General features: G+C 39.4%; 1 protein-coding gene and 2 non-coding genes across 3 annotated transcripts in view; 1 reads left to right on the forward strand and 2 right to left on the reverse strand.

Annotated features, from left to right (window-relative positions):
• The window catches only part of atrnl1a (attractin-like 1a), a 326,819-nt gene that overhangs the window by 273,008 nt on the left and 26,965 nt on the right, over window positions 1-26,846 (reverse strand). Inside the window, exons 2-7 of the mRNA XM_073834640.1 lie at window positions 10,248-10,331; window positions 9,989-10,102; window positions 7,330-7,458; window positions 7,039-7,247; window positions 4,225-4,399; window positions 3,988-4,075 (exon numbers count right to left, since the gene is read on the reverse strand). Of these exons, the coding sequence (XP_073690741.1) occupies window positions 3,988-4,075; window positions 4,225-4,399; window positions 7,039-7,247; window positions 7,330-7,458; window positions 9,989-10,102; window positions 10,248-10,331 (799 nt within the window). The remainder of the gene's footprint in view (window positions 1-3,987; window positions 4,076-4,224; window positions 4,400-7,038; window positions 7,248-7,329; window positions 7,459-9,988; window positions 10,103-10,247; window positions 10,332-26,846) is intronic.
• On the reverse strand, window positions 3,024-3,094 carry trnag-gcc (transfer RNA glycine (anticodon GCC)). Its single transcript has one exon. It is a non-coding gene; the product is annotated as a tRNA-Gly (tRNA).
• Window positions 3,339-3,409, forward strand: trnag-gcc (transfer RNA glycine (anticodon GCC)). The gene has a single exon. It is a non-coding gene; the product is annotated as a tRNA-Gly (tRNA).

Genomic DNA, 26,846 nt, shown 5'->3' on the forward strand with positions numbered 1-26,846 from the left:
CATCACAGAAATAAATTATATTTTAAATTACATTAAAATAGAAAACTGTTATTTTAAATTTCAATAATATTTCACAATATTACAGTTTTTTTTAACTAAAAAAATGCAGCCTTGATGAACATAAGAGACTTTTTGAAAAAACATTAAAAACCTAACTTTTTTTTGGAATGGCAGTGTATTACATTCAGTATGTACAAATGCAACCCTGTGTTTTGAACTTTGTTGATATTCAAAGGCAATGGGTTGGCCTAAATACTTTCAGAATGAAAAGAAAGAATTTAAGGATATCTGCACATTATTTCGCTCAGATAAAAGTGTAGACAGCCACTTTATGATTCATGAAACAGTGTGCAGCAGGCCATCTCATATTCTGCTGACTGAACTTATACGTACGCACGCACACACACACACAAGCATGCACAACCTCTAATCCTCTGTAAACGCACATTCACTAGCCTGCTACTGCATTCCTATCGTCAAAGTCCAAATAAATAAAGACATCTGCCAGATGGCAGCTTAGTGAAATACACTCATGTGTATTTTGAACAAAACAATGATTTTAATTTGTCCATTTCCCAGTGACCTTTTGCCACAATGAAGACAGCCAATTTAAAACATAATGTGCACCATGCATGAGAGAGAAAGTGTATGTATACATGCGTAATGAACAAGTGTGTCGACCACTAAACTGCTCCAAACGTATATCCACTACTATATTATACTAACATAAAGAATCACGTTGGAAAGTCACACGTGGTTGGTTCTCTCTCATTTTCTCTAACTTCAAAATCCAACATCGTTGTTTTACCTTTTTTTGTGAAAGGAATTAGACTTTCTTTGGACGTTTGCTTTGTAAACACAAGATGAGCATTTGAGGTTAAAAAGTATATAAATTTGAATTTTTCTGAGAAAATGGCAATCGTTTTGCTAGATAAGACCCTTTGAAGCTGCACTGAAACTGCAATTTGGGCCTTCAAGTCATCGGTCACCATTGAAGTCCACTATATAGAGAAAATTCCTGAAATGATTTCCTTAAAAAACTTAATTTCTTTTCAACTATAGAAAAAAAGACATGAGCATCTTGGGTGGCATGGGGGTGATTACATTATCAGGAAATTCCCAATCTAGAAGTGAACTTCTCCTTTAAAAATAGCCCAGTGAAACCAGTTTACACTGTGGACTGAGAGAAAGTTTTTGCTTATTTCCTTCAGACTCAGTGAGCTTGTCTTTGAAACCATTAGCAGTATAAACATTCTTATGAATCCGCAGACATTATCACAGGCTCTAGTGGTGAAAACGAACACCCCGTGGTGGAAAACTCATCGGAAAGAATGTGATTCACAGTTGTGTATGGAATAACTTCACCCCATTTCTTAAATTAAACATACATCTCGGTTGTGCATGACAGCATGCGTCTCAGCCAAAATTAAACCCAGTTATAGTTCATTATCTAAACAAAATGGAGCTCATCCAAACAAAAACCTCACCTAGACGGATGACAGTGGTTTTCTAGGTGGAAAAGAGTCTAGTCTATTCTAGTGCCTATTTTTGTACATACTGCAGCATATATGCCTATTATATCCTGTCTTGTCTATAGTCTGTGGAGAAGCAATCAAACAAGATTTTCATGGTACTTCATACATTTGACAATAAGTGACTTTGATTTGACTTTGATTTAATATCTCAGTTCTAGGGCTGCCACGATTCATTGATTCTAATCGACTATTCGATTTTAAAAATCCTCGATTTCACTTTGCCCGCTTCGAGTAACCGGCAAAATACCGGAAGTGGAGCATTTCACAGATGAAAATCCATGAAATGCATTATTAGACTGTTTTCCAAGGCTGCATTATATATTAAACTCATTTAAAAAACATAATTAAGCATAATTGTGAATTCACAAATGCTACGGTTTAATATACGTGCGTCAGTTATTTACATGCGTGTAGGTTACGTATGTGCGTCTCACAGCAGCTCCGTTCACAGTATGCTGTTCCACAGGAGCAGTTTTCATTTACGTGTGTGGAGCGTCTCAAACTCCATCTCTGCATGTTGTTGTGAATTTGGGTTTAGCATAACGTTTATTTGGGAACGCAACGTGCGCCATTTCATCAGATTTGTAAGGTAAATCATTTATAAAGCTATGCAAACTCAAGAGAATACATCAATCGAAATAAAAGTGTAAACCCTTACACGTTTTGATGTCCACATATTAATTCAATTACTGTGGCTGTAGCATTTCTGTGGTAAAGATATGGCCAAATATTGAAGATTAAGTGGACATTTGAGTTAAATGTCGTTTAGTCAATATTAAACAAGGATTAGATCGCGTAGTGAAGTGTAAAAACAGTCGTAATGCGTAATGTACATTAGCTCTGTTGTTTATAATACATTATGTATTTCAACAGTTTTGTGCAATAAATCCATATGGTTTCTTGCTTTTAGTTCTTTATTTTTTGAACTAACCTGTATTATATATGTATTTTAAATCATTTTAAAAGCTATTGTTCACGCATATCTATTTTTATTACCACAATTTTTTTTTATAAAATTATAATAATTATAGGGCGCTATATAATCCGTTTTATTTTCCAAATTCATTTTCCGTTTACATTTTTCTATACTCTGTGTTAATGGTTAAAAAATGTTTTAATCCAAAAAGACTGTCTAATTAATTGAGTTTTACAATTTTATTTAACAAATTCTTTTTCATTCTTTTTCTTGATTTCATTTTAATGGTTCCATTAAATTTTAATAATCAAAAGCATCTCCAATTAACTTATTTTATTAAGAATAAAATGTTCTTAAGTAAAATTGTAGATTTTTTTTGTGGGAAATTACTCGTTTAGATCAATCGATTAATTGATAAATTAGTCGATAGATTAATCGATATAAAATAGATTTACACTTCATTTGATTTCTTTAAATTAGAAGAAAAAGAAAAAATATATATGTTTGCAGGAAAAAGAGTGTCCGCCCTCTGAGTCACTGTGTATTTCCAACTGACAAAAGAAAAGCTATGTTGCATTGGCCGGGAATCGAACCCGGGCCTCCCGCGTGGCAGGCGAGAATTCTACCACTGAACCACCAATGCTCACATGACAGAAAATTGGGAGTTCCCATGGTCATGTGGTATGGCATTCACAACACTCTCACTTACAACACACTTTCCACGATGTGGACTCCTTTCTCCAGGTCTTCCCTTTTCTTCTCTTTTTTTTTGTTTTACCCTTCCACACTTTCTCTACTCTCTACTGACGCTCATCGCAGTGGTTTCAGATGCCGTGTGTGCCTCAGCTCCACATGACCACATGAGCACAACAGTTCTTTCCATGTGAGCATTGGTGGTTCAGTGGTAGAATTCTCGCCTGCCACGCGGGAGGCCCGGGTTCGATTCCCGGCCAATGCAACACAGCTTTTGTTTAGTCAATTCAGATGAAACAAACTTCACTGTAACAAATGAATACTTAGCTTTACCCCTTTTTATGTCAGCCTGTTTGTTTACCAAATAGTAAAAACAAAGAGAAAGAACTTGAGGAAAAGTGCAGTAAGATTTGAAAAGAGGAAATATTTTTTAACAGAACTAAAAACATAAGAAAATGCATTTAATCACCCATATTTAACACACACACACACACACACACACACACACACACACACACAACATACTGTACCCATATTTAATACACACACACAACATACTGTTTATCAGTAAATAATGAAAATTTAAACAGTTATGTTAACTGCTACATTGCTAAGCTAAAGCTAAAACACCAGTACGCCTGATAAAACACCATACTTTAAATAAACACTAGTGGGCAATGTTGCAATATGTAGCTAAACACTATCTGACCCTGTAACATTATGAACGACTGAGGTCACATCTTTTCAAATGTAAATCACGTGTTCTGATTTGTAATGGCAATTAGTCAAATTTGCTCACTGAGGCATTGTTATGCAAGGAATGGTGATTATCAATGTTTTTACCCTGTAAAGAGCCAGAGAGTGTCCATAGCGCTGCAAAGGACCACCGTTTATTGGCACTACATCCCATGTGCTGCTCTCCAGATTATAGCTGCAATAATAGAAACATATGAAGGAAAGCAAGAAAGAGAAGAAAGACTTCACATCTAATTACACATAAGTTTATGAACAATTATTATAGACACAAAGGATACAAAAAGTTTGCTTGTGATGTTACTAGCCAGCACAACTAATACTTACTTTATAACCATCTGAAAGGAGCTGTAGTTAAAGGTGAACCCTCCAATCACCCACATCAGCTTCCCATGAACCACTGCTTTGTGGGAAGCCCGGCCTAGTGACTGTCCATCAGGCTTCACGTTAGGCAGAAACCAGTATGGCTCAGTTGAGGGAACTTTTAAAGAGCAATCTGGACCTGAGATGAGAAAAAACTGAGGTAAGAAACTAGACAGAAGCGCTCTAGTGTAACTCTAAACAAACACTGAATGATATGGACCTGAATATAAGCCAAATATGCACTTTCTCTGATAAATTACATCCCAGATACCTAATCATAACTGCTTGTCTTAAGAATGCTGAATAAATGATGATACAAATGGTAATAATAATAGTAGCAATAAACAAACTAATACGTTTGTTGTAACATATACCATAATTAACTACAAATAAGCAGCTACACTGTTGAAGGACATATTTTAAAAATAATCCAACACTGCCTTCTAGCGGTAAGTAAAAGCACCTCTCTAAATGAAGAATAAGGTTGCAAGTTCACAACCAGCCAGAAGGGGGCAGTCTTTTCCAAACATTTTTCTGTATTCTCCATCATAAACGCATTTAACAATGCAAACCAGCTTAGCATCTTAATAGACATCCAAAAAGAAGTCAAGTACTTTAAAGTCTTCTGCACTTCACTAATTTTATCTCCTAAAACTCATCTCTGACAATCAAAATGGCGTTTAAACGTTTCCCCCATGAAAATCATGTCTTTATTAAGTTACCTCAAACGTCATCAATGTAAATACACCCGTACCTTAAGTAGATCCATGAATATGTTAACTAGTCCCTGTCACCACTATTTATCACACCCGCTCGGACTTTTTCCACTTTTTCACTCATTTAACTTAAGTGGCAAACACTAGACAATGGCAAGTGGCAACACAAGATAAATAGTTAAAGTTATCTGAGAGTGAATCCCTGAGGGAATGTATTCAAAGTCTGAAGGATTAACGTTACAGCCTGGAAAGTACACAAAGAGCGCTGTCCTTACATCATTAAAACGTTGTCACTTCTGAAGCTATACACTGCTCAATTAATCTCTTATTTGTATAATCTTACTTACATCTTGTTCACACCTTGTTTGTTTTAACTAGAGCATTCGCGACCGTGCATAATTAAGCCCTTTTGAGTGGCGAGTGAATTCTGACTAACTTAAACGCCTCTGATTGGCCATTGCGTTAATCAATTCAACAGGTATGTCTGTGATTGGCTACAATGGTCAACGCTGCAAAAACCCGTTACACACAAAAACCTATGACCATGAAGTTTGAACGTGATTGATTGGTAACTTACATATTTGTAACTATAGGTTTTTTAAACACGTTTTTCTTAACTGTCTTTGGCACCGCAGTTTTAAAGAGACAACACTCAGCAGTTGTGCTAACTGGTGAATTTGCAAATGGTTTGTTTTTAAGCATATTAAAAACACCAGGCAGACATGTAAACAACGTTAAAAACTTGATTTTCACCACAGGTGGTATTCAAATATCGAATCATTATGTCTAGTAACCAGATACAACTGAAACTGTACACTAATAAAATCTCTCTATTTGTAATTATAGACATGTATAATTACTAACATTGCACTGCTATATTTTTATTACTTTCACCTGATGGTGAACGAGCATCATAAAATTAACCAACATATCATTGATAACCAGTAGGTGGCACTACTGACATAAAACATGAGACTCATTGTGATTTTATTTCTGGTATTTGTATTTAGGTGGCTTTAAAGAATATTTCATGTTTGTGCAGTCACATAGACTTTAGAAAATTAATATAGGGAATATGCATAAATGTACACTACCCTAGTGGAGTTATACAATTAAGTATTATTACAATTTAAAACATATGTTTTCTTATTTCTTTATTTTAACTTTTCAAAATTTACTTTAAAATTTAATTTATTCCTGTGAAGGCAAAGCTGAATTTTTTAACAGCCATTACTCCAGTCTTCAGTGTCACAATATCCTTCAGAAAGCATTCTAATATGCATATTTGGTGCTCAGAAACATTATTCGGCTTTTTGTTTTGTAAACAGTAGTGCTGCTTACTTTTTTTGTAAAAAAAACAAACAAAAAAAACAAATTAGAACATTATAAAAATGTTTAATGTCACTTTTGATCAATTCAATGCATCCTTCCCAAGTAAAAAACATAATAGATATTAAATGCATTTATTTTATACTAAGTATAGTTCAAGTCTATTACCATAATTACTGGAATATCGCTTTAAAGTTACTGATATAAATGCATTTCATATACATTTCGTAATATTAAGCCTGTTTTAATGTCACTATTGATGAAGACTGTATGATATTTTTTTAAAAATATCGGTCTTTAAATGCAAAACAATTAAAGTGTAACTAATGTATACTTGCAATAGGTCCACTTTAACACACTAAAAAAAAAACTTCAGTATATCTTTAGTTGGACTTCAGCACTACTTCGGCATAATGAAAGTGCATTAAGTACAAAATGATTTGTTCCAATTTAGCAGACTTTAAATATACCAGTTTAGTATACTAAAAGTACACTTGCAGAGTGTTTTTATATGTAAATATATGTTAATGTATTTATAGTATACTTAGCATGAAATAAATACACTTTAGTATATTTATTTTTCACTATAGGGTTGCTTAATAAAAGTATAAAAAACTTACAAAAACTGAACAGTAGTGTATGAGAACATTACACTATCAAGAAATCTGACATTTTTGGAGACACTGTATACAGTAGCATTATAAACACATCAGAACAATTACTTCTCCCTCACCTTGCCAGCTATCATTACAGACGCAGAGCTTTTCTCCAGTGAGGTCGCAGTATCCGCGATCAGGACTGCCACAGTCATCCCAACAGTAGGGAATATCACAGGCCTCACCTTTCCAATATCGCTCACACTCGCAGTAAACACTGCTGGAAATCGAGTTGCCTGTTGTACACCTTCCATGACGTGAACAGTTATTAGGACAGGAGTTGATCCTGAAAAACAAAGCAGGGGAGAGTGATCAGGAAAATATATACATAAAAAGTGAAAGCATTGTGAGTGTATAAAGATACTCACGAATAAAAGATGTTGAATCCTGTAAGATTGTAGGCAGCATCACTGAAAAAGTGCAACAATGCATATCCAGATGTGGTCACCACCTCAGGAATGGTTTCATTTCCTTTTGTTTCAGGAACAACCAGGCCGCTGGACAAAATTATGACACAAAAATCAGACAGGAAAGACTTCCTTTGTGTTCACATGTTCCGCTCAGCATGAGGACAGCTGTTGCTAAGCAAACAGCATCAGGAGCAGGATAAATCTTTACTGCATGCTCTTGACTATCCAATATTCTACTAATAAGGAAGAGGATAAGCTCACAATCAGAGCTTTACAACAAAGTGGACAACCACAGAGATGCATCAGACCAAACACTGCACACCAACACGAACACACAAACACACTCACTGAAGTACACAGCAGGTATCTGAAAACAAGGTCTATCCCATTAAAAAGGCATAAGGGATAACACTTAAGAGGAAGAAGAAAAACAGACAGAGAAAACAGAGTGAAGCAAACAGACTGCTTCATTTTTAATGTGACAAGGAATGCTTGTTACTGGTTATTTTTATTGCCCATAATAAAATGTGATATTTTTCTTGCAAATTAATAGAAAAGTCAGTTTGCAGCTTGGGGCATCATAAATTATCTAGTTCAACAGTGCTGCCTACTTTTTCAGCAACCTTAGTTCCAAAAGTATAACATTCCAGGTTTGTTCTCCATATAGTGGACTTCAATGGGGATCAGCGGGTAGAAGGTCCAAATTGCAATTTCAATGCAGCTTCAAAGGGCTCTATGTGATCCCAGACAAGGAATAAGGGTCTTATCTAGCAAAACGTTCATCATTTTCTAAAAAAAATTTTTTTAAGTATACTTTTTAACCACAAATGCTCATTTTGCTCACATAGTGCAAGGCGAGCATTTGTGGTTAAGTATATACATTTTTATTTATTTAATTTTATTTATATAAGGCCCATATTCCTCGGCTGGGATCGTGTAGAGCCCTTTGAAGCTGCGCTGAAAATTAAATCCACTATATGGAGAAAACCCTGGAATGTTTTCCTCCAAAACCTTCATTTCTTTTTGACTGAAGAAAGAAAGATGACATAAACATCTTGGATGACATGGGGATGAGTAAAATATCAGGAATTTTTTTATTCTGGAAGTGAACTAATCCTTTAAACATGATTATTTAAAAATATGTCAAAATAATATGGTCACGGAATAGTGTCATTTTTTCACAAACTAAACTTGTTTTTCTTTTCCTTAAACACAATTCTTTCCCATTTACTGTCACAGACCATGCTTACTAGCAAATCATTTATTAATTAAGGTCCATATTCTGATTAGGCCTTAATTCTAAAAATAAGATTTTTTGTAAGTAATTTTGTAAAAAGATATGCAAATTTTTCCTGCCATTTATGCTACTAGTCAAAAGATTTTTACAGCAAAAGCAGTAATATTGTGAACTATTTTTGCTATTTAAAATAACTGCTTTCTATTGTAATGTATTTTAAAATGTAATTTATTTCTGTGATCAAAGCTAAATTTTCAGCATCATTACTCCAGTCTTCAGTGTCACATGATCCTTCAGAAATCATTTTAATACACTGATTTGCTGTTCAAGAAACATTTTATTATTATTATAATTATCAATATTTAAAACAGCTGAGTACATTTTCTTTGATTAATATAAATATCCAAAGACCAGTGTTTATCGAAAATATTTTTTTTTCATAACGTTATACGCTATAGCATTCAAAAGCTTGGAGTCAGTATAATTTTTTGGAAAGAAATTATAGAAATTAATACTTTAAGCAAGGATGCTTTCAATTGATCATAAGTGATGATAAAGTCATTTATAATGTTACAAAAGATTTCTATTTCAGATAAATGCTGTTCTTCTGAATTTTCTATTCATCAAAGAAACCTGAAAAAAATTCTACTTAGCTGTTTTCAACATAATAATAAAAAAAAAAGTTTTTTTGAGCAGCAAATCAGAAAATTAGAATGATATCTAAAGGATCATGTGGCTGGAGTAATGATGTTAGAAAATTAAGCTTTGAAAGCACAGGAATAAATTACATTTTAAAATATATTCAAACAGAAAACAGTTATTTTCAATAGTAAAAATACTTCATAAATTCAGGCTTGGTGAGCAGAATAGACTTCTTTAAAAAAAAAAAAACATTAAAAATCAAAAACGTTTGACTGGCACTGTAGATTTCCTGCCATTTATTACTGTGCATTCCAGTTATTTTAATTAAAACATTCATCCTCATTAATTTCCTTGATGACTAAATTATGAACTGGGAAATATAATTCAGTGAATGAATAGAGGTTAACACCCTTGCTATGCTGTCAATTGAAAAATTCTTGTATTGCGAAAGGAAGAAAAGTCACAAGTTCACACAAATGACATTTTTTAAACAAACTTTATGGGTGACTTAATTCTGATTTGATTCTGCTGCGTTGTTGACTGATTAAAGTTAAAGTTTACTGTTCATTCCATTGAACTGAACATAAGGAGTGTTTCAATTTTGTGAATCTTAAGATTTTGTTACACTTTTGTTCATGAGATGAGGCCAATAAAATGTCTTTGTTTGATATAAATTGACGTTTGTGTCCACTGTGTCACTTGGTGTGTATTAATGACTTTGATTCCAGTATCACTCACCTAAACACAGCTACCAAAGGTGCGTAAATCGAGTCGCCATCAAAAACATACAAGTGATCCCAACTGCACTCTGTGGCAAAATGGTTGAACCTCAACCTGAGCACAGCATTTGGGCTAAAATAAAAAAAATCATCATTAATAATAAGACAAATGTATTTTTTTTTTTATTCTATTTTTTAAGTTGCTTTAAACAAAACATCTGGTAAATAATAAATAAACAACAAAGACTAAGAAATTAGTTTGACATCGTGGTACTCACTATCCTTCAATCAGCCAAGTGCATTTAGTCTTGTATTTGTAGTTAACTGGTCCATCAGTGAGTGATCCTGATGACTCTGTCAGCCTGTCAAAGAAAAATACAAAGATCAGATTGGCAATGTTTAAAAATGGCTGACATTTGACACCTTGACTGCACAGCCTGCCCAGTAAAATCCTCTACAGCGTCCAACGTCACCATCGTGAAACACCATCCACGTGCGCCAACAAACCGGCCATGTGACACTGGCACAACCACCTGCTCCTGATTCATCCTCTTTCCCCTCATTTTCCATCCATCCTTCTCCATCACAGAAACGAGGGCCATAATCCCAACGGATTGAAGCAAAATATACTCATTTGTCTGACAGTGGAGGAGGGCCAAGACCAGAATGTTACTGCACACAGTAGAGAGCCAGTCACAGCAACTGTACATCAATCAAGAGATCAGCTTATCTACGAAAAACCACATTTATCACACAAACCGCACAAGAAGAAGAAGATCACCAGCAGCAATGAGTCAGAGCATAACGTAATGAACAACTGGCAAAACAACTCGCTCAATCCTAAATGCAGTGGACACATTGTTTCCTACAGTGATGACCACAATATTAAATGCAAACATTATGACTTCTGTTTTTGAGAATTCTACAGTAGTGAATCACTCGTGACCCTTGTTTTTCGGTACAGTGGCTTGCTCATAACCACTACCCAGGAAACACTTAAACTGTATTCAAAAACTGCAGGAAAATATTCTACTCTATGCCCTGGTGTTTGACATTTTGGTAAACAAGCTCCTAACCTCAATATACACACAAAATGACTGTCCATTCAAAAATAAAGATGGTGTCATAATACATCCTTCATGTGAAAATATTTGATTCATTGTCATTAATTTTAACACTCAGATTTCAGATGTTATTCAATGTTTTGAATAACAATTTTGCTACTATAACTCAGGGCTCTCAAGTCTCACGCATTCACCGTGAGACACACGCATTTCAACCAGTTCGCACGCTCTCACGCCACACCTTGTATTTCTCACGCTGAAAAGTAAGGGATAACTTGTCCCGCTATATGGTGTTAATGGACGAGGTGCAGGCTTTGCAGAGAGAAGTGCTCTGTCAAGCTCATAGCTGTCTTGAGAGTTAAATGGCACCTACCAGCCAAAAAATTAGAATTTGCTGTTTTCTGGTATATTACCTGATCCCGCTACAATCACGTTCGTCACTAGGCAACGTAGACGCACACACACGGGACAAGGCCAGCGGTGGAATCGTTGCGGGGCTGCCGCTTTCTCTCGCAGTGGAAGCGTTTAGTACAGTTGAGGAGGTGGTCGCGTTGCGGTCTCGGAGCGGACGTTGCCATTTGTATATACTAGAAACTAAATAAATGCAGCAGGGTTTTTCATATTTATTTTTATTTATTTATTTTTTCCATTTTACGATTCCTAGACAAAATCACTTGCCTGTGATCAAAGATAGTGAGAACTGATGTTGGGGATTATAGCCAAATTTGTGCAAAATTATTAGTTCTTCAACAGCTTTAACTAATTGTGGGCCTGAAATTAAGGAGAAGACAAGATAATTGGTAAATCTGCTAAAAAAAGACAGACAAATTCATCCAAATAAAATAAATTGTTTTATATATTTCAAAACACAAATGTATCAACATTGTTGGGAAGGTTATTTTGGAAATAGGCTGTAATAGGCTACAGATTAAATTTCCCTATTTAAAATGTAATTTAAAAGTAGTGTAACTATTTCAGTTGCTTTAGAGGTAATGTAACATTACATTCGATTACTAAATTTCTAAGGAATGTTTTCAACTGTTAATCCTTTTAAAAACTTTTAAGCAGGCAGGTTTACCTTACACTAGCACTCAACACTAATTACTGTCAATTTTACAAAATCCTTCATCACTTGAATTAAGATTATAATAATTTAATTTTAAAGCACAGCCACCACAAAATCTTTAGCACCTCTGTTTAACTCCTGAAACATTGGTGACTCTTATTTTAAAGCAGTCAATGCGATTTGGGAAATAAATCAATCAAAATATTTACATGTAACCCACTTTGTAATTGTAAACATTTTTAAAAGTAACTGTAATTTAACTATATTTGTTATTTCTCAGTAACTGTAACAGATTAGTCAAATGTCGTTTTTAATTAAATTACATAATTCAATTACATGTAACTAATTACTCTAGCTAAGTTCAAGCCCCTACCACTGTCATCAAGGCATCAAAGTGTGCAATAAACACTTGAAATACAAAATGACATTAGTAAGCTGAAATATGTACCCTCTATCTTTCACAAACACACACACAGATTGACATACATGCTATGAGCAAGTTCTGCAATCCTCCTGTATGTTTACAGTATGTGCATTGAGCACTGCTGTTTAGTTTGCTCGTTTGGGGCCAAATTTCTTTTTTTACTTTTGATACATATGCATATTTTTGAAATATTTAAAACATTTTATTTTTATGAATTTGACTTATCAGATCTACCAGTTGTTATATTTTTTATTTTGTGCTGGTTAATTATGAACAATAGATAGTTGAACTTTTACCAAAAACTGGAGAGAATTGCGTGGGGCCGAGGGGCCGCTGCTGCAAATATTTGAGTGGCTCCTCCCCTAACAGATAAAATCTCACTCCAAACTTTATCCAAAACTTGAGAGCCCTGATAACTATAGCCTGCCAGCATGTCAATCACACACACTGTGCTTGTGTTCTGACTTGGTCTTACTGTTGTAAAGCAGGAGCTCAAATAGGGGACAGGAAGTGATTAAAGGATGAGGCTGAGACAGATGACTAGAGATCCTCAGGCTAGCACAACATGACACAACACTACCAATAACAGACAACAGACACTTTCCTACAATAGTGAAGTAATGACATTTTCTGCTTGTTTTTGGAAAACAACAACTTAGAAGGTATTTTTGTCTATTATTAAGGGTTCAAGTGCATATTGTAATTGTTCAAATAGCCAAGGATCAGCAATCTCCACGTAAAACTGTTTGGGCAGACCAAACCGTAAGTCGTGGAGACTTGAAACTTGGAGGGAAAGTAGTGCTCACACCATCTACAACGTCACCAAGGCTCGCCCCAACTGGCCTGACTACAGCGATCAAAAGTACGAAATCGCTCATAACTCCTAAACCATTTGTTGCAAACTTGTAGAAAATCCTGCTGTGTTCTGATTGGTTGACTGAGTCCTAATAAGAACACATATGCTTCTATTTAACTATAGCTTCTTCCTAATTAAGCCTCTGTCTCAGTCTTTGTGTGTGTGAGAAGCTGTCTTTCTACTAATACACGGCCTGTGTGGAATTGCTGTGTTGTTGAAAATGTAAGTTCCTTTGATTTATGTGTTTATATTGAAGTGTATTTAGTTTCTTTGATCTTTATTGGATTTGTTGAAGGTAATTTGGACTTCATGTATGACAATTACTGTACATGTTACATGTTGCCTTGGGAAATGTCTACTCCTACCTGTTGAGAGAAAAAACTGGAAAAATCAGATTGATGACTGAATGAGTTTTAATGGGCTCACCATTCCGGTAGCAATAGCCAAACCAGCCTCCTTATCCTTTAAATTTTCTACAAAACTAGTCCAAGGTTTTTCACCTGATCTGAACCAAAGCAGTGCAGGACGATTTTCTGGAAAGTGAATATCAATAATTATCAAAAAAAAAGAGAGAGAGAGAGAGAACTTTCAACCCTCCGTCACCAAAGGGATGCCAAAACTTTCAAAAGGGGCAGGGCTGCCTTTACTAAAACGTCTAAAACTTTTGAATGGAATGAGATATTTTCGCTAAGCTCACAAAGCATATGTAAGAGCTGAATCTGAGGTCACATGAAAAAAGCCATGGAGCTTGGTCACTTGGTAACGCTATAATAGAGAAAAATCATAAAACACAACCATTTGTCCAATCGACACGAAAATTGGTACGCACAGTTTTTTTCCATGGTACCACAAGTGGCTATAAGGACATGTTTGTATCTCAAAAAACATGGCCGCAATAGGCTGATAAACCTTGAGCACCTATTAGACAAGCTTAACAGAGGCCGATCGGAACGAAACTTGGTGGGCCTGTTTGACTCACCTAAGGGTCTGTGTGAAATTTGAAAAAAAAATCACATTTTTCAAGGTCGTAAATGATTGTGTATTGCAATGTTTTTTTACACATAGGCAAAATATTCATTTTACACAATAGACCTCCTCATTCCAAAGAAGTTTGCCTCTAGAACCGCTGCTGTCAATCAAACCGTTCATTAAATGATTGAGAAAATGTAAAAAAAAAAAAAAAAACTTTTGCGAACTAGTCCTAGGTTTTTCGCTCTGGAAAAAAACACTTTAGTGCAATTCTCTGAACTCTCTAGGTCAATAATTCTAAAAAAAAATTATAATAATTTACCCTTTGGGAAGTTATAATGGAGTCATTTAAAAAAGGGGCATGTCTAAATACTGCATACACAAAAGCCTATAAACCCTAAATGAAAACCCAAACTTCATGAAACCTGGTGAACACACGTGACAGGTGATTCTAAACAAGCATGCTAAATTTTAGGGAGATCAGACCACAGCTGGTGTTATAACAGTCATAAACGTTAAAACACATAATATTTCTATGGTAAATTACCAGAATTTGACAAAAATGCTTTTGTAATCATATGATTTATATCACTGATAATATGTAATGTCTTTTTTCATATCTGTCTCAAAGCACTTGGACTCCAGTAATCGCTGCTTGCAGCTATATTTTTGGCGAAAATGGATTTTAAAAAGCAAGGTTTTTGATTCCTCAATGATTCCTCTATCTGAACCAAACCAGTGCAGCAAAATTCTCTGGAGTCTGATCAGCAAAAGTTGTAAAAACCAAGTTAAAGATCCACTGTCAGTTGGAACAGGCGCAAACACTTTTTAAGTAGGTGCATGGGGCCACTTGTACTAAAACGGCTATAACTCTTGAACGGAATGAGATCAAACTCTGAATACTTATGAATGAGCTCAATCTTTGGTGAAATTACAAAAAAGGGCAGTTTGACCATTTGGTGGTGTTTTAACAGGAAAAAAAAACACGATAATGGCTGTTACTATAGACCAATTAGTCTGATTGACTTAAATATCGGCATGTAGTGTCTTTGTTCAATGTGCCACTAATATCTGCAAGGCCATTGGTGTATCTTGGAATTCATGGCCGCCATCAGCCAAGTAACTTTAAGCACCTATTAGACGAGGTTAAAAGAGGCAGATCGGATCTTGTTGGACCTGTTTGACTCATGACTAGGTGGTGCAATAATGGTTTACGCCTCGTATATCACACAATGTTTCACACATACACACAAAATTCATATCATATATTACATCTCCTCATTCTGAACAACTTTGCCTGTAGAACAACTGCTGTCAATTGAACCGTTCATTAAATATTTGACATTATGTAAAAAATCTATTTTGCCAAACTCAGATGGTTTGTCTGGTTTTCACCAAAATTGATACAGACCATCTTTAGATGGTCCTAACAAAAAATTCTCAAAAGCTTTTCGATAGACCCAACCGTTCTTGAATAACGCACAAATGAATTTGACGAAGGCAAAGTAGACATTAGGCTATATCTCCTCAATGCTTTATCATATTCAGACCAAATTTGGAGTTTGTTATTGCAATCATGTCCTGAATTTACCAGCATAGTTTCAGCACAGTGCCATCTAATGGTCAGGAGATATAAATGGTTTTTTTTTTTTTTTTCAAAAATAAGAAGGAAAAACAGAAACAGTATTTTCTTGTAAAACATACTCCAATAATCTTAAACATCAAAAAATACACTGCTACTTTATAGAAAGAAGAAGACACACTTACACCCAAACAGGACACAAGATTTTTTTTTCCTGAAGCATTGGGTCTTATTAATCTCCTCTCTTCCACTCACTCATGTGTCATAAACTGTAACCTACTTTCACTGCTGTCTGGGACAGGATGGACTACCTGGATTCTCTTGAAATATGTCTTACTGTCCAAGGTGACTTAAAGCAAATTAATTACAAAGACTCAAGGCACTCAGAGACTGATGTACACTGGCCCCATAACAAATTAAAACCTACTACGCACTGCATTTTACCCCAAGCAAATGTAATAAGACAGTGGATACCCTATTCTGCTTTCACAGCTGAACACACAACAACCTCCTGAACTACAAATGAATACCTCTAGAATAACTTGTGACTTCCACCTCAACACCTGAACTCTCTAAAGAGAACAAACCCTGCTGAAAAAACCAGCATATGCTGGTTTTTTCAGCAGGGAAGGCCGCTTTCAAACGGAAATCATTATTAAAACACAACAAGGCCTGTAAACCATACGAGAGAGAAATATATAGCAACCCAAAGAGGCACACTCTGACTGACTCTGGGAAAACAAAATGGATGAGATCAAACTTCAGTATCTCTGGGATGGTACAAAACTCCCTGGAGACTTCTCACAATAGTTGAAATAGCTTTAATACCCATAACATTAAACGTCTGTAAATGTCTTGAACTGCACAAGAATGTGTCAAATAAGCCACAAACCCATGCTTATCAGAAAACAGTGCTTTATCCCTCATTCCTTTTCTCCTAGTTAACCCACAAACATTTGCAAACCACTGAAAAACACAGTGTGCCCCAAACACAAACCACATCTGGCAAAAACTGAAGTTATTTTACCGCAAAGCCAGCAATGTAAAGTCGTTAACTGTGATGTGTTTGTTGAAACAGTTAGGAATGAATATTGAAATAAACAGACTGGTTAAAAATGCACTTTTCTAAGAATTTGAATCTACCTTCAACTATACTTGATACCAGAAAATAATATTTTGCAATTGTCTTGAAAAAATTAGCATGACCAAATTCCTAATGAAATTTGAGTGCAGGGTTGCACCTAACAACAAGACCCTTGAGATACAAATACAAACAAATGCATATACATACATACACACACACTATGCAAAAAAATGTGTATATTTGATTATGATTAAGACAAAGGGGCTAGTGAATGTCCGTCAGCAGGGAATGATCTCATCTTCAAGACAATGCAGAGTCCAAATAAAGCTATAAAAGCACTACTGTTACACTACAACAGCACTGCCATTCTAAATGGAGACTGTGTCACTCTTACAAGAGGTGACAGGACTATTCTTAGAATGTGTTTATTGTAGGATGCTGAATTAAATGGCCACTTGGAGACACAACATTTTCATTTTTGCGGTTAACAACTGTCTGATATGCCCTGTACCACATCGTAAATGTTTTTATTAGAGACACTCTTGCCAGCTCTAGCAACAGTAAATCCTTTGAAGCATTTATGTTAGGAGAAACAAAGATGTATGCTAAAAACATCACAAATACTTCAGTTTTTAAGTGTGTGTGGGGGGGGGGGGGTTCTGAAATAAAAAAGCAAAGTGTTTTCTCTAGGTTTGGGTTGTTCCAGTCTAGGGCAGAACAGCATAAATTATACAGTAACAAAATATTTAAGTTGTCTAATTTTATTGGTGAGATTCATGCCACAGTGACATTTTATGCTGACCACACACCAAGCAATTTTAGCCCTGAGATCGCCATAAAACCCCCAAAATTACCCCCAATCCCTTAAAGGAATAGTTTGCCCAAAAATGAAAATTACCTCATGATTTACCCTCAAGTCATCGTAGTATGACTTTCTTCTTTCAGATGAATAAAATGTCCTGGCTCTTTCAAGCTTTATAATAATGGGAGTGAATGGCTATTGAGATTTTGAAGTCCAATAAAGTTTATTCATCCATCATAAAAAAGTACTTCGTATACAGTGCCTTGCAAAAGTATTCATACCCCTTCGTTTTTGTCACATTTTGTTTTGTTGCAGCATTATGTTAAACTGCTTTAAATTAGTTTTTCCCCACATCAATTTACACTCCATACACCATATGTCACGGTTCATGCATCTGCCGTGTTCTCAGGTCTTGTGATCATGTGTCTGTCAGTGTTGTTTATTATGCCATGTGCTCTGTCTCGTAATCATGTGTCTGTCTGTGTTGTTCGTCATGCTCATTCAGTGCAGCTGCTAATCAGTCCGGCACCAGGTGTTCATCATTACTGACTGCTATATATACTCACGCCATTCTCTTCTCCCCTGTCCGATAGTTTGTCTGGATGTCTCTTTGTCTTGGTTCGTGTCTTGTTGGATTGTGTATTCGTCGTTGGATCGTCACCGCACTTCACGGGAGTTTCACGACACGTTTGCACTCTGCCATCCAGTCCTTGTGTCATCAGCCGGGAGATCTCACCACCACTAAAGCACCGGTTCACCACGTCTGGATTATCTGTTCTACCCATCATTGCATCTTCTCAATAAACTATCATAACCTGCACTTGCTTCCCTTTGTTTATTGCTACACGTTACAGAACTATCGGACCAATCATGGAAGCAGCAGGAGGCACCCCAAACACGGCGGAGGAAGCACTGGTGAGTTGTATTTCCCGGCTGAACGCTCAGGAGAAGAGCGTGGGCGCTTTGGTGGCGCAAGTGTCTGACCTGACCCAGCGGTTACATCAGGTGACACTGTCCCCTGCGCCACCCACACCGCCCGCTCCTATCGCTCCGGCCGCCCATTTTGAACCAGCTGGAGCGGCACACCAACCGGAGCCCCGCCTTCCCCCACCCGAGCTGTACAGCGGTGAGCCGAGCTTCTGCCGAGCTTTCCTCACTAGGTGCTCCATGCATTTCGCGCTGCAACCGCGCACGTTTCCTAGTGAGGAGAGCAAGGTGGCGTTCGCGCTCACCCTGTTAACGGGGAGGGCGGCCTTGTGGGGCACGGCGGTGTGGGAGAACCAGGATCCATGTTGTGCCTCGTTCTCGACACTGTCCGCAGAAATGAGGAGGGTGTTTGACCGCGCGGCCACCGGAAGAGAGGCCGCGCGGCAATTGACGGATCTCCGACAGGGGGGGAGATCCGTTTCTGATTACTCTATTGCTTTTCGCACCCTAGCGGCTGAGTGTCAGTGGAACGAGGCGGCGCAGGCGGATATGTTCCTGCATGGGCTGGCTGACCGCGTTCAACAGGAGATCTACGCCCTGGAACTACCCGCAGATCTCAACGGCATCATTGATCTGGCTAGATTCTCGACTCTCCCGAGCCGAGCGGCGGTGGATGCCCGCTCGGCTTCCCCCTGGGGAGGGACTTCCATCTCGAGCCAGCGGCAATAACGCGGTCGCCCCCTTCAACGATCCCGAGCCCATGCAGGTGGGTCGGGCCAGACTTAGCTGGGAGGAGAAGGAGAGGCGGAGATCTCATGGCCTTTGCCTTTACTGCGGGGCGGCTGGCCACTACGCCTTTAGCTGCCCGGTAAAAGGGCCAGCCCGGCAGTAAGTATGAGGCTACTGTCGGGTGGGATCTCCGCTGCAAAGTCCTCATCCACCTCCACCTCAACGCTCCTCCCAGTTAGACTAGGATGGCAGCATCACGACCTGCACTGCACCGCACTGCTGGATTCGGGAGCTGAGGGTAATTTTATGGATTCTTCTTTCGCACTTCTACATCACATACCTGTCCGATCCCTCACCGAGACCATCGCCGTCCACGCACTCAATGGCCAGACCCTCCCTCCCATCACCTCCATCACGGAACCCATCACTCTCACGGTGTCTGGCAACCACCGTGAGAGCACCCCCTTTTACATCCTGGACTCCCCTCATGCACCCATTGTTTTAGGACACCCCTGGCTCACCAAACATAACCCCCGGATTGATTGGCAGCTCAAGTCTGTGGCTGAGTGGAGCATTAAGTGTTATGAGTCTTGTCTTGTGTCTGCTTGTTCATCTGTTTCTAGATCTGTGTTTCAGGAGAAGACGGCGGATCTGTGTAACGTGCCCGCGGAGTACCTCGACCTGAAGGAAGTGTTCAGTAAGTCTAGGGCTGCTTCTCTTCCTCCTCATCGTCCCTATGACTGTGCTATAGACTTACTGCCAGGTACGTCTCCGCCTAAGGGCAAACTTTATTCACTCTCAGTTCCTGAGAGAGAGGCTATGGAGAAATACATTTCTGATTCTCTAGCAGCGGGGTTCATACGACCTTCCTCTTCTCCAGCGGGGGCGGGATTCTTTTTTGTGGGGAAGAAGGACAGATCTCTGCGACCTTGCATTGATTACCGAGGGCTGAATAATATTACGGTAAAGAATACTTATCCTTTGCCGCTTATATCTTCAGCCTTCGAGAGGTTGCAGGGAGCGTCCATCTTCACGAAATTGGATTTAAGAAACGCTTATCATTTGGTCCGCATCAGGGGGGGAGATGAATGGAAGACTGCCTTCAATACCCCCAGGGGGCACTTTGAATACTTGGTCATGCCCTTCGGCTTGTCCAACTCCCCAGGGGTCTTTCAGGCACTCGTCAATGACGTGCTGAGAGACATGGTCGATCAGTTTCTATATGTCTACCTGGACGACATATTGATTTTTTCTTCGTCTCCCCAGGAACATGTTCAGCACGTCAGACGAGTGCTCCAGCGGCTGCTAGAGAATGGGCTTTTTGTCAAGGCGGAGAAATGCGATTTTCATGCACAGTCTGTTCCTTTCCTAGGGTACATCGTGTCGGCCGAGGGTATGCGCATGGATCCCGAGAAGGTGAGGGCTGTGGTGGATTGGCCAAGTCCAGATTCCCGTAAGGCCCTACAGAGGTTTCTGGGTTTCGCCAATTTTTACCGACGTTTTATTCGTAATTACAGCCAACTAGCCGCGCCTCTGACAGCCTTGACCTCCCCCCGAACGGCGTTCAGGTGGTCAAACGCTGCGGAAGCAGCGTTTGCTAAACTCAAAAGCCGCTTTGTTTCGGCACCTATTCTTATTACCCCTGAACCATCACGTCAGTTCGTGGTGGAGGTCGACGCATCAGAGGTGGGGGTAGGTGCGGTGCTTTCCCAGCGCTCATCCTCGGACGACAAGATGCATCCCTGCGCGTTTTATTCTCATCGTATGTCGCAAGCTGAGTCAAATTATGATATTGGTAACAGAGAGCTGTTGGCGGTCAAACTGGCATTGGAAGAATGGCGTCACTGGTTGGAAGGGTCAGGGGTACCTTTCATAGTTTGGACCGATCATAAGAATCTGGAATATATCAGAACAGCTAAAAGACTGAACTCTAGGCAGGCTAGGTGGGCACTTTTTTTCGGACGTTTTGACTTCACTATTTCGTACCGCCCGGGTTCCAAAAACGTTAAACCCGATTCTTTGTCACGTATTTTTGACCGTTCCGATCGCCCGTCCACTCCCGAGGGTATTTTTCCCGAGACACTTATTGTCTCTGCCCTCAATTGGGAGGTCGAATCGAAGGTTAAGACAGCCTTACTTGGGGTAACGCCTCCGGCCGGTTGCCCACCTAACCGTTTGTTTGTGCCAGAAGGTCTACGGTCCGAAGTTATCCAGTGGGGACATGGTTCCAATGTGGCGTGTCATCCAGGGGTAAGTCGAACCTTACATTTGGTAAAACAAAGATTTTGGTGGCCACTTATGGCTCGTGATGTTCGCAGTTTTGTTTTGGCTTGTTCAGTTTGTGCCATTGGTAAGACTTCTAACAGACCTCCTGATGGGCTCCTACAACCGCTGCCAATCCCTTCGAGACCCTGGTCCCACATCGCTCTAGATTTTGTTACCGCCCTCCCACCCTCCCAGGGTAACACGGTAGTTTTGACCGTGGTGGACCGATTCTCGAAGGCGGTTCATTTCATTCCCTTGCCCAAATTACCTTCAGCCAAGGAGACAGCGTTGGCAGTCGTGGACCACGTCTTCCGGTTACATGGCCTCCCGACAGACGTGGTCTCCGACAGAGGACCCCAGTTTGTGTCCAAATTTTGGCGAGAGTTTTGTAAATTACTGGGGGCCACTGTTAGTCTCTCTTCGGGGTTCCATCCTCAAAGCAATGGGCAAACTGAGAGAGCCAACCAAGACTTGGAGAGAGCGTTACGATGTATGGTCACTAGAAATCCTTCCTCCTGGAGCCAACAGCTGTCGATGGTGGAGTACGCCCACAATTCGTTACCAGTATCATCCACGGGCCTATCCCCATTTGAATGTAGTATAGGTTACCAGCCACCAATTTTTCCCAGTCTGGAATCCGAAGTCGCGGTCTCCTCCGCTCACGCCTTCGTCCAGAGGTGCCGTCGCACCTGGACTAGAGCCCGTGAGACTCTAGTCCGGGTGGGAGCGCGCACCAAGGCCAAAGCCGATCGCCACCGGTCTAAGCCTCCCGTATACGTCGTCGGTTCCAAAGTGTGGCTTTCTACTAAGGACATTCCTCTCCGATCCGTTTCGAATAAACTTGCTCCCAAATTTATTGGCCCGTTTTCTGTCACCAAGATCATTAGTCCGGTGGCAGTCCGCCTCAACCTCCCTCCAGTGTACAGGAGGATTCATCCCGTGTTCCATGTTTCCAAGATTAAACCCGTTTTTTTTGCACGCATTAATCCGCCAGTCCCGGTTCCCCCACCGCCGCGACTCGTAGATGGGGAACCTACCTATTCGGTCAATCGCATTCTGGACTCTAGGCGGAGGGGACGCGGATTTCAGTACTTGGTGGACTGGGAAGGTTACGGTCCGGAGGAGAGAAGTTGGGTACCTGCCAGGGACATACTGGATCACTCCCTTATTGATGATTTCAATCAACAGGTACAGGAGTCTGGGAACGTCAGGGGACGTTCCTAGGAGAGGGGGTACTGTCACGGTTCATGCATCTGCCGTGTTCTCAGGTCTTGTGATCATGTGTCTGTCAGTGTTGTTTATTATGCCATGTGCTCTGTCTCGTAATCATGTGTCTGTCTGTGTTGTTCGTCATGCTCATTCAGTGCAGCTGCTAATCAGTCCAGCACCAGGTGTTCATCATTACTGACTGCTATATATACTCACGCCATTCTCTTCTCCCCTGTCCGATAGTTTGTCTGGATGTCTCTTTGTCTTGGTTCGTGTCTTGTTGGATTGTGTATTCGTCGTTGGATCGTCACCGCACTTCACGGGAGTTTCACGACACGTTTGCACTCTGCCATCCAGTCCTTGTGTCATCAGCCGGGAGATCTCACCACCACTAAAGCACCGGTTCACCACGTCTGGATTATCTGTTCTACCCATCATTGCATCTTCTCAATAAACTATCATAACCTGCACTTGCTTCCCTTTGTTTATTGCTACACGTTACACCATAATAATGACAAAGCAAAAACCAGATTTGCAAATATTACAAATTTATTAAAAATAAAACACTAAAATAAGTACATTGCATAAGTATTCAAACCCTTAACTCAGTACGTAGTTGAAGCACCTTTACAGCCTCAAGTCTTTTTGGGTATGATGTGACAAGCTTTGCACATCTGCATTTGGCAATTATCTGCCATTCTTTGCCTCGCCTTTTCACCTCTCAAGCACTGTCAGCTTGGATGGGGGCTGGCAGACATTTTCTAGAGTCCTAGTTGTTCCAATCGTCTTCCATTATGGATAATGCTTCTGTGAACCTTCAATGCAGCAGATTTTTTTCTGAACTCTTCCCTAGATCACTGCCTTAACGCAAGTCTGTCACTGAGCTCTACAGGCAGTTATCTTGACCTCAGGACTTGGTTTTTGCTCTGATATTTTCAGCTGTTAGACCTTTTCTGAGAGGTGTGTGCCTTTCTAAATCATACTCATTCAAATGAATTTGCCACAGTATAACTCCACACGAAGTGTAGTAACATTTAGAAGCAATGTGAATGCTCCTGAGCTAAATTTCAAGCGTCCCAGAAAAGGGTATGAATACTTATGCAACGGGATCTTTTCAGTTTTTTATTTTTAATAAATTTGCACAAATGTTAAAAAACTATTTTTTGCTTTGCCATTATGGAGTAGGGAGTGTAGATTGATGTGGGAAAAAAAGTAATTTAAAGTAGTTTAATATAAGGCAGCAACCCTGCTGAAAAAACCAGCATATGCTGGTTTTTTCAGCAGGGAACATAACAAAATGTGAAAAAAATGAAGGGGTATGAATAATTTTGTAAGGCACTGTAGTTCCAGGGGTTTTATAAAGTCTTCCTGAAGTGAATCGATGTGTTTGTGTAAGAGAAATATCCATATTTAAAATTTTATAAACCGCAATCTCTCTGCTAGCTGTCATACGCATGTTCACAAGATAGTGGCGTGCCAGTGAATGACGTAGGATGTAGGTGTAGCGTAAGCTCAGATGAAAAGTGACGAAGGTGAAAGCGCAAAGAAGAGAGCAAAACAAAACACTAGTCACAAATTAGTTTAGTCACTATTACGAAGTACAAAAGGGTTTGTAAAGAAAAATGTCAGAGGATTTTGACATAAGCCAAGAGGAAAAATGTTTTCCTTTGCTAAACAAATAAAACCTTGCTTCCTTTGCTCTTGTAAACAAAACTTGGTTCTCGTGAAACTGGAGCTTACACTACGCCTAGTCTCAGCCTCAGACATCATGCTCACGGACTGTTGGTTGAACGTCTGATGCATACGGCACATAAAAGTGGAAACACTTCAGGAGTTCGTAGTCGCACCAGTTCGGTTAAATTGTACGGAATTTCCAGGAGATGTGTGTGTCGCATTCTTTAATGTTCTGCCTAGTGATGGGAAGATCGGATCATTTTACTGACTCGAATCTTTAAATAAAAATGAACAAATCTTTTTCAAGTCCAGTCATTTCGTTCATTTCAGCAGAATATAATTAAAATGTATGTTAAAAGCCAAATTCCACTACACATCTACTTAGGCAATGTTTCAAATAAGACGGTTAATGCAATAAAATTATAACGCAACCAAGGCCAAATTGTGTGAAACAAAAACGATTAAGTCATTGTTTCAGATTACGCAGTCTGTTAGTTTCCCTCACCTCCCTATCTGTATAGTTTGTTCCTTTGTCATGTCACATTCCCATAAATTAAAGCTATGCAGTCTGTACTGGAAATATAAAAGATTAATTCAGCTCTTGAGTCTTCGAATTCGAGTCTTTCGTTCATGCAGCCCCAATAGACTATAAAGCCATGCAGTCCCGGAAACAGAATTGATTAGTTAATCTCTTGAGTCTTCGGATTCAAGTCATTCGTCCTTTTGTCATGTGCTCACTGCACAGCTCAGTATCTTACAACAAATACAAACATTACATATTATTAACAGTATGCTGTTATTACATGTAGGTTTTTTACTTTATCAGAGTGATCTTTCCTCATTATGCGGACAAAAATAAACCTCTTTATTACCACATTCAATGTTAACCATCATGACAGAAATTCACAAATGTATAAATTGTGAGAAATAATAGAGGTACAATTTGAGACCAAAAACGCATCACATAACTAGGGTTGGGCATCGAGAACCGGTTCCAACTTGGAACCGTTAAAAAAAATAACGATGCCATTGGAATTGTTTATAAAATTTGTTTTCGATTCCGATCATCGGTTCCAAACACGCAAGTTTTGGTTTCCATTGTGGCCACCGTATTTCCGGAAGTGCTTGCCGCGCGCTTGTTCAGTTGCAGCTATGGAGCACGGTAAGCGGCGCTCAAAAGTGTGGCTTTATTTCACACTAACTGTGCGTTCACACCGCCGCCGGCGAGAGCGTCAAAATTCGCTCTGGCCGCCCTGCAAGCAACGCTGTAGAAAGATTCCTTGACGCTCTGATGATCGAACACTTGGTCTAGTATTTAAAGCGGCCGCAAAGCAAACAATCATGTCGATCTTTTGCAGACTGACAAGTATGGTGTAAGTTAGTTAACCTCATTAAATATTTTAAACATGAAAATAAGAAATTTAATTTAATTGTAGTTACATGTTTGCTAACGAAATAAATCAATTAAAAGCCATTCGTATGGTGTGGGTTTTGTGTTCATGGTTAAGTGCAAACTTAAAAACAGTGACACGTCGTAGATTATGGAGAAACCCGCCACAGCAATAATTAACTTCTCCTCTATTTTCCTTGGGAACTTATGTGGCCGGAACCAAGTTTACACGACTGCGTTCTTTGGAAAGCTCTCAGCGGTGAACTTCTACATTCTGATTGGTTGCCGCCGAGCCGCGTCATAGCTCATTACCATAAAGTTGACCTGACTTCAACTCTCCCCGACGCCCACACCGGCCAAAACGCGCCGCGCCGCTCTCGCCGCTTCTCGCCGCTTCTCGCCGCCGGCTCACATTGAAAATGAATGACTTCCGGCCACTTTGACGCTCTCGCCGCCTGCGGTGTGAACGCACAGTAAGGGTGTACTCACCGGCTCGTTTAGCCGGCCCTGGCCTGCTTGGAAGAGGTGGGCCAGAGCACGGTTCAGTTGGACTCGGGCGCGGTTAGCATGCAGTGTGAGCGCTAACCGTGCTGGAGCACAGAACAGGACGCGTGATGTCGCGTTTTTGCGAGGTAATCAGCGTTTTTATAGTCCATAATCAAAGCTGCAAAGTCCTTGCTGCACTTCAGCTGGTACCTTGCAAACCTCCTCATACAAGCAGCACGATTGCGCGAAAATTTTCGTGCCACAACTGCGATAGACATGTTTAACAATAGGCTGTGGACAACCGCGGAACAAACGACTCAAAATTACTATCCACAAAGTAAAAAGAGCGA

The sequence above is a fragment of the Garra rufa genome, chromosome 2, assembly GCF_049309525.1.
Source record: "Garra rufa chromosome 2, GarRuf1.0, whole genome shotgun sequence".
Lineage (NCBI taxonomy): Eukaryota > Metazoa > Chordata > Actinopteri > Cypriniformes > Cyprinidae > Garra > Garra rufa.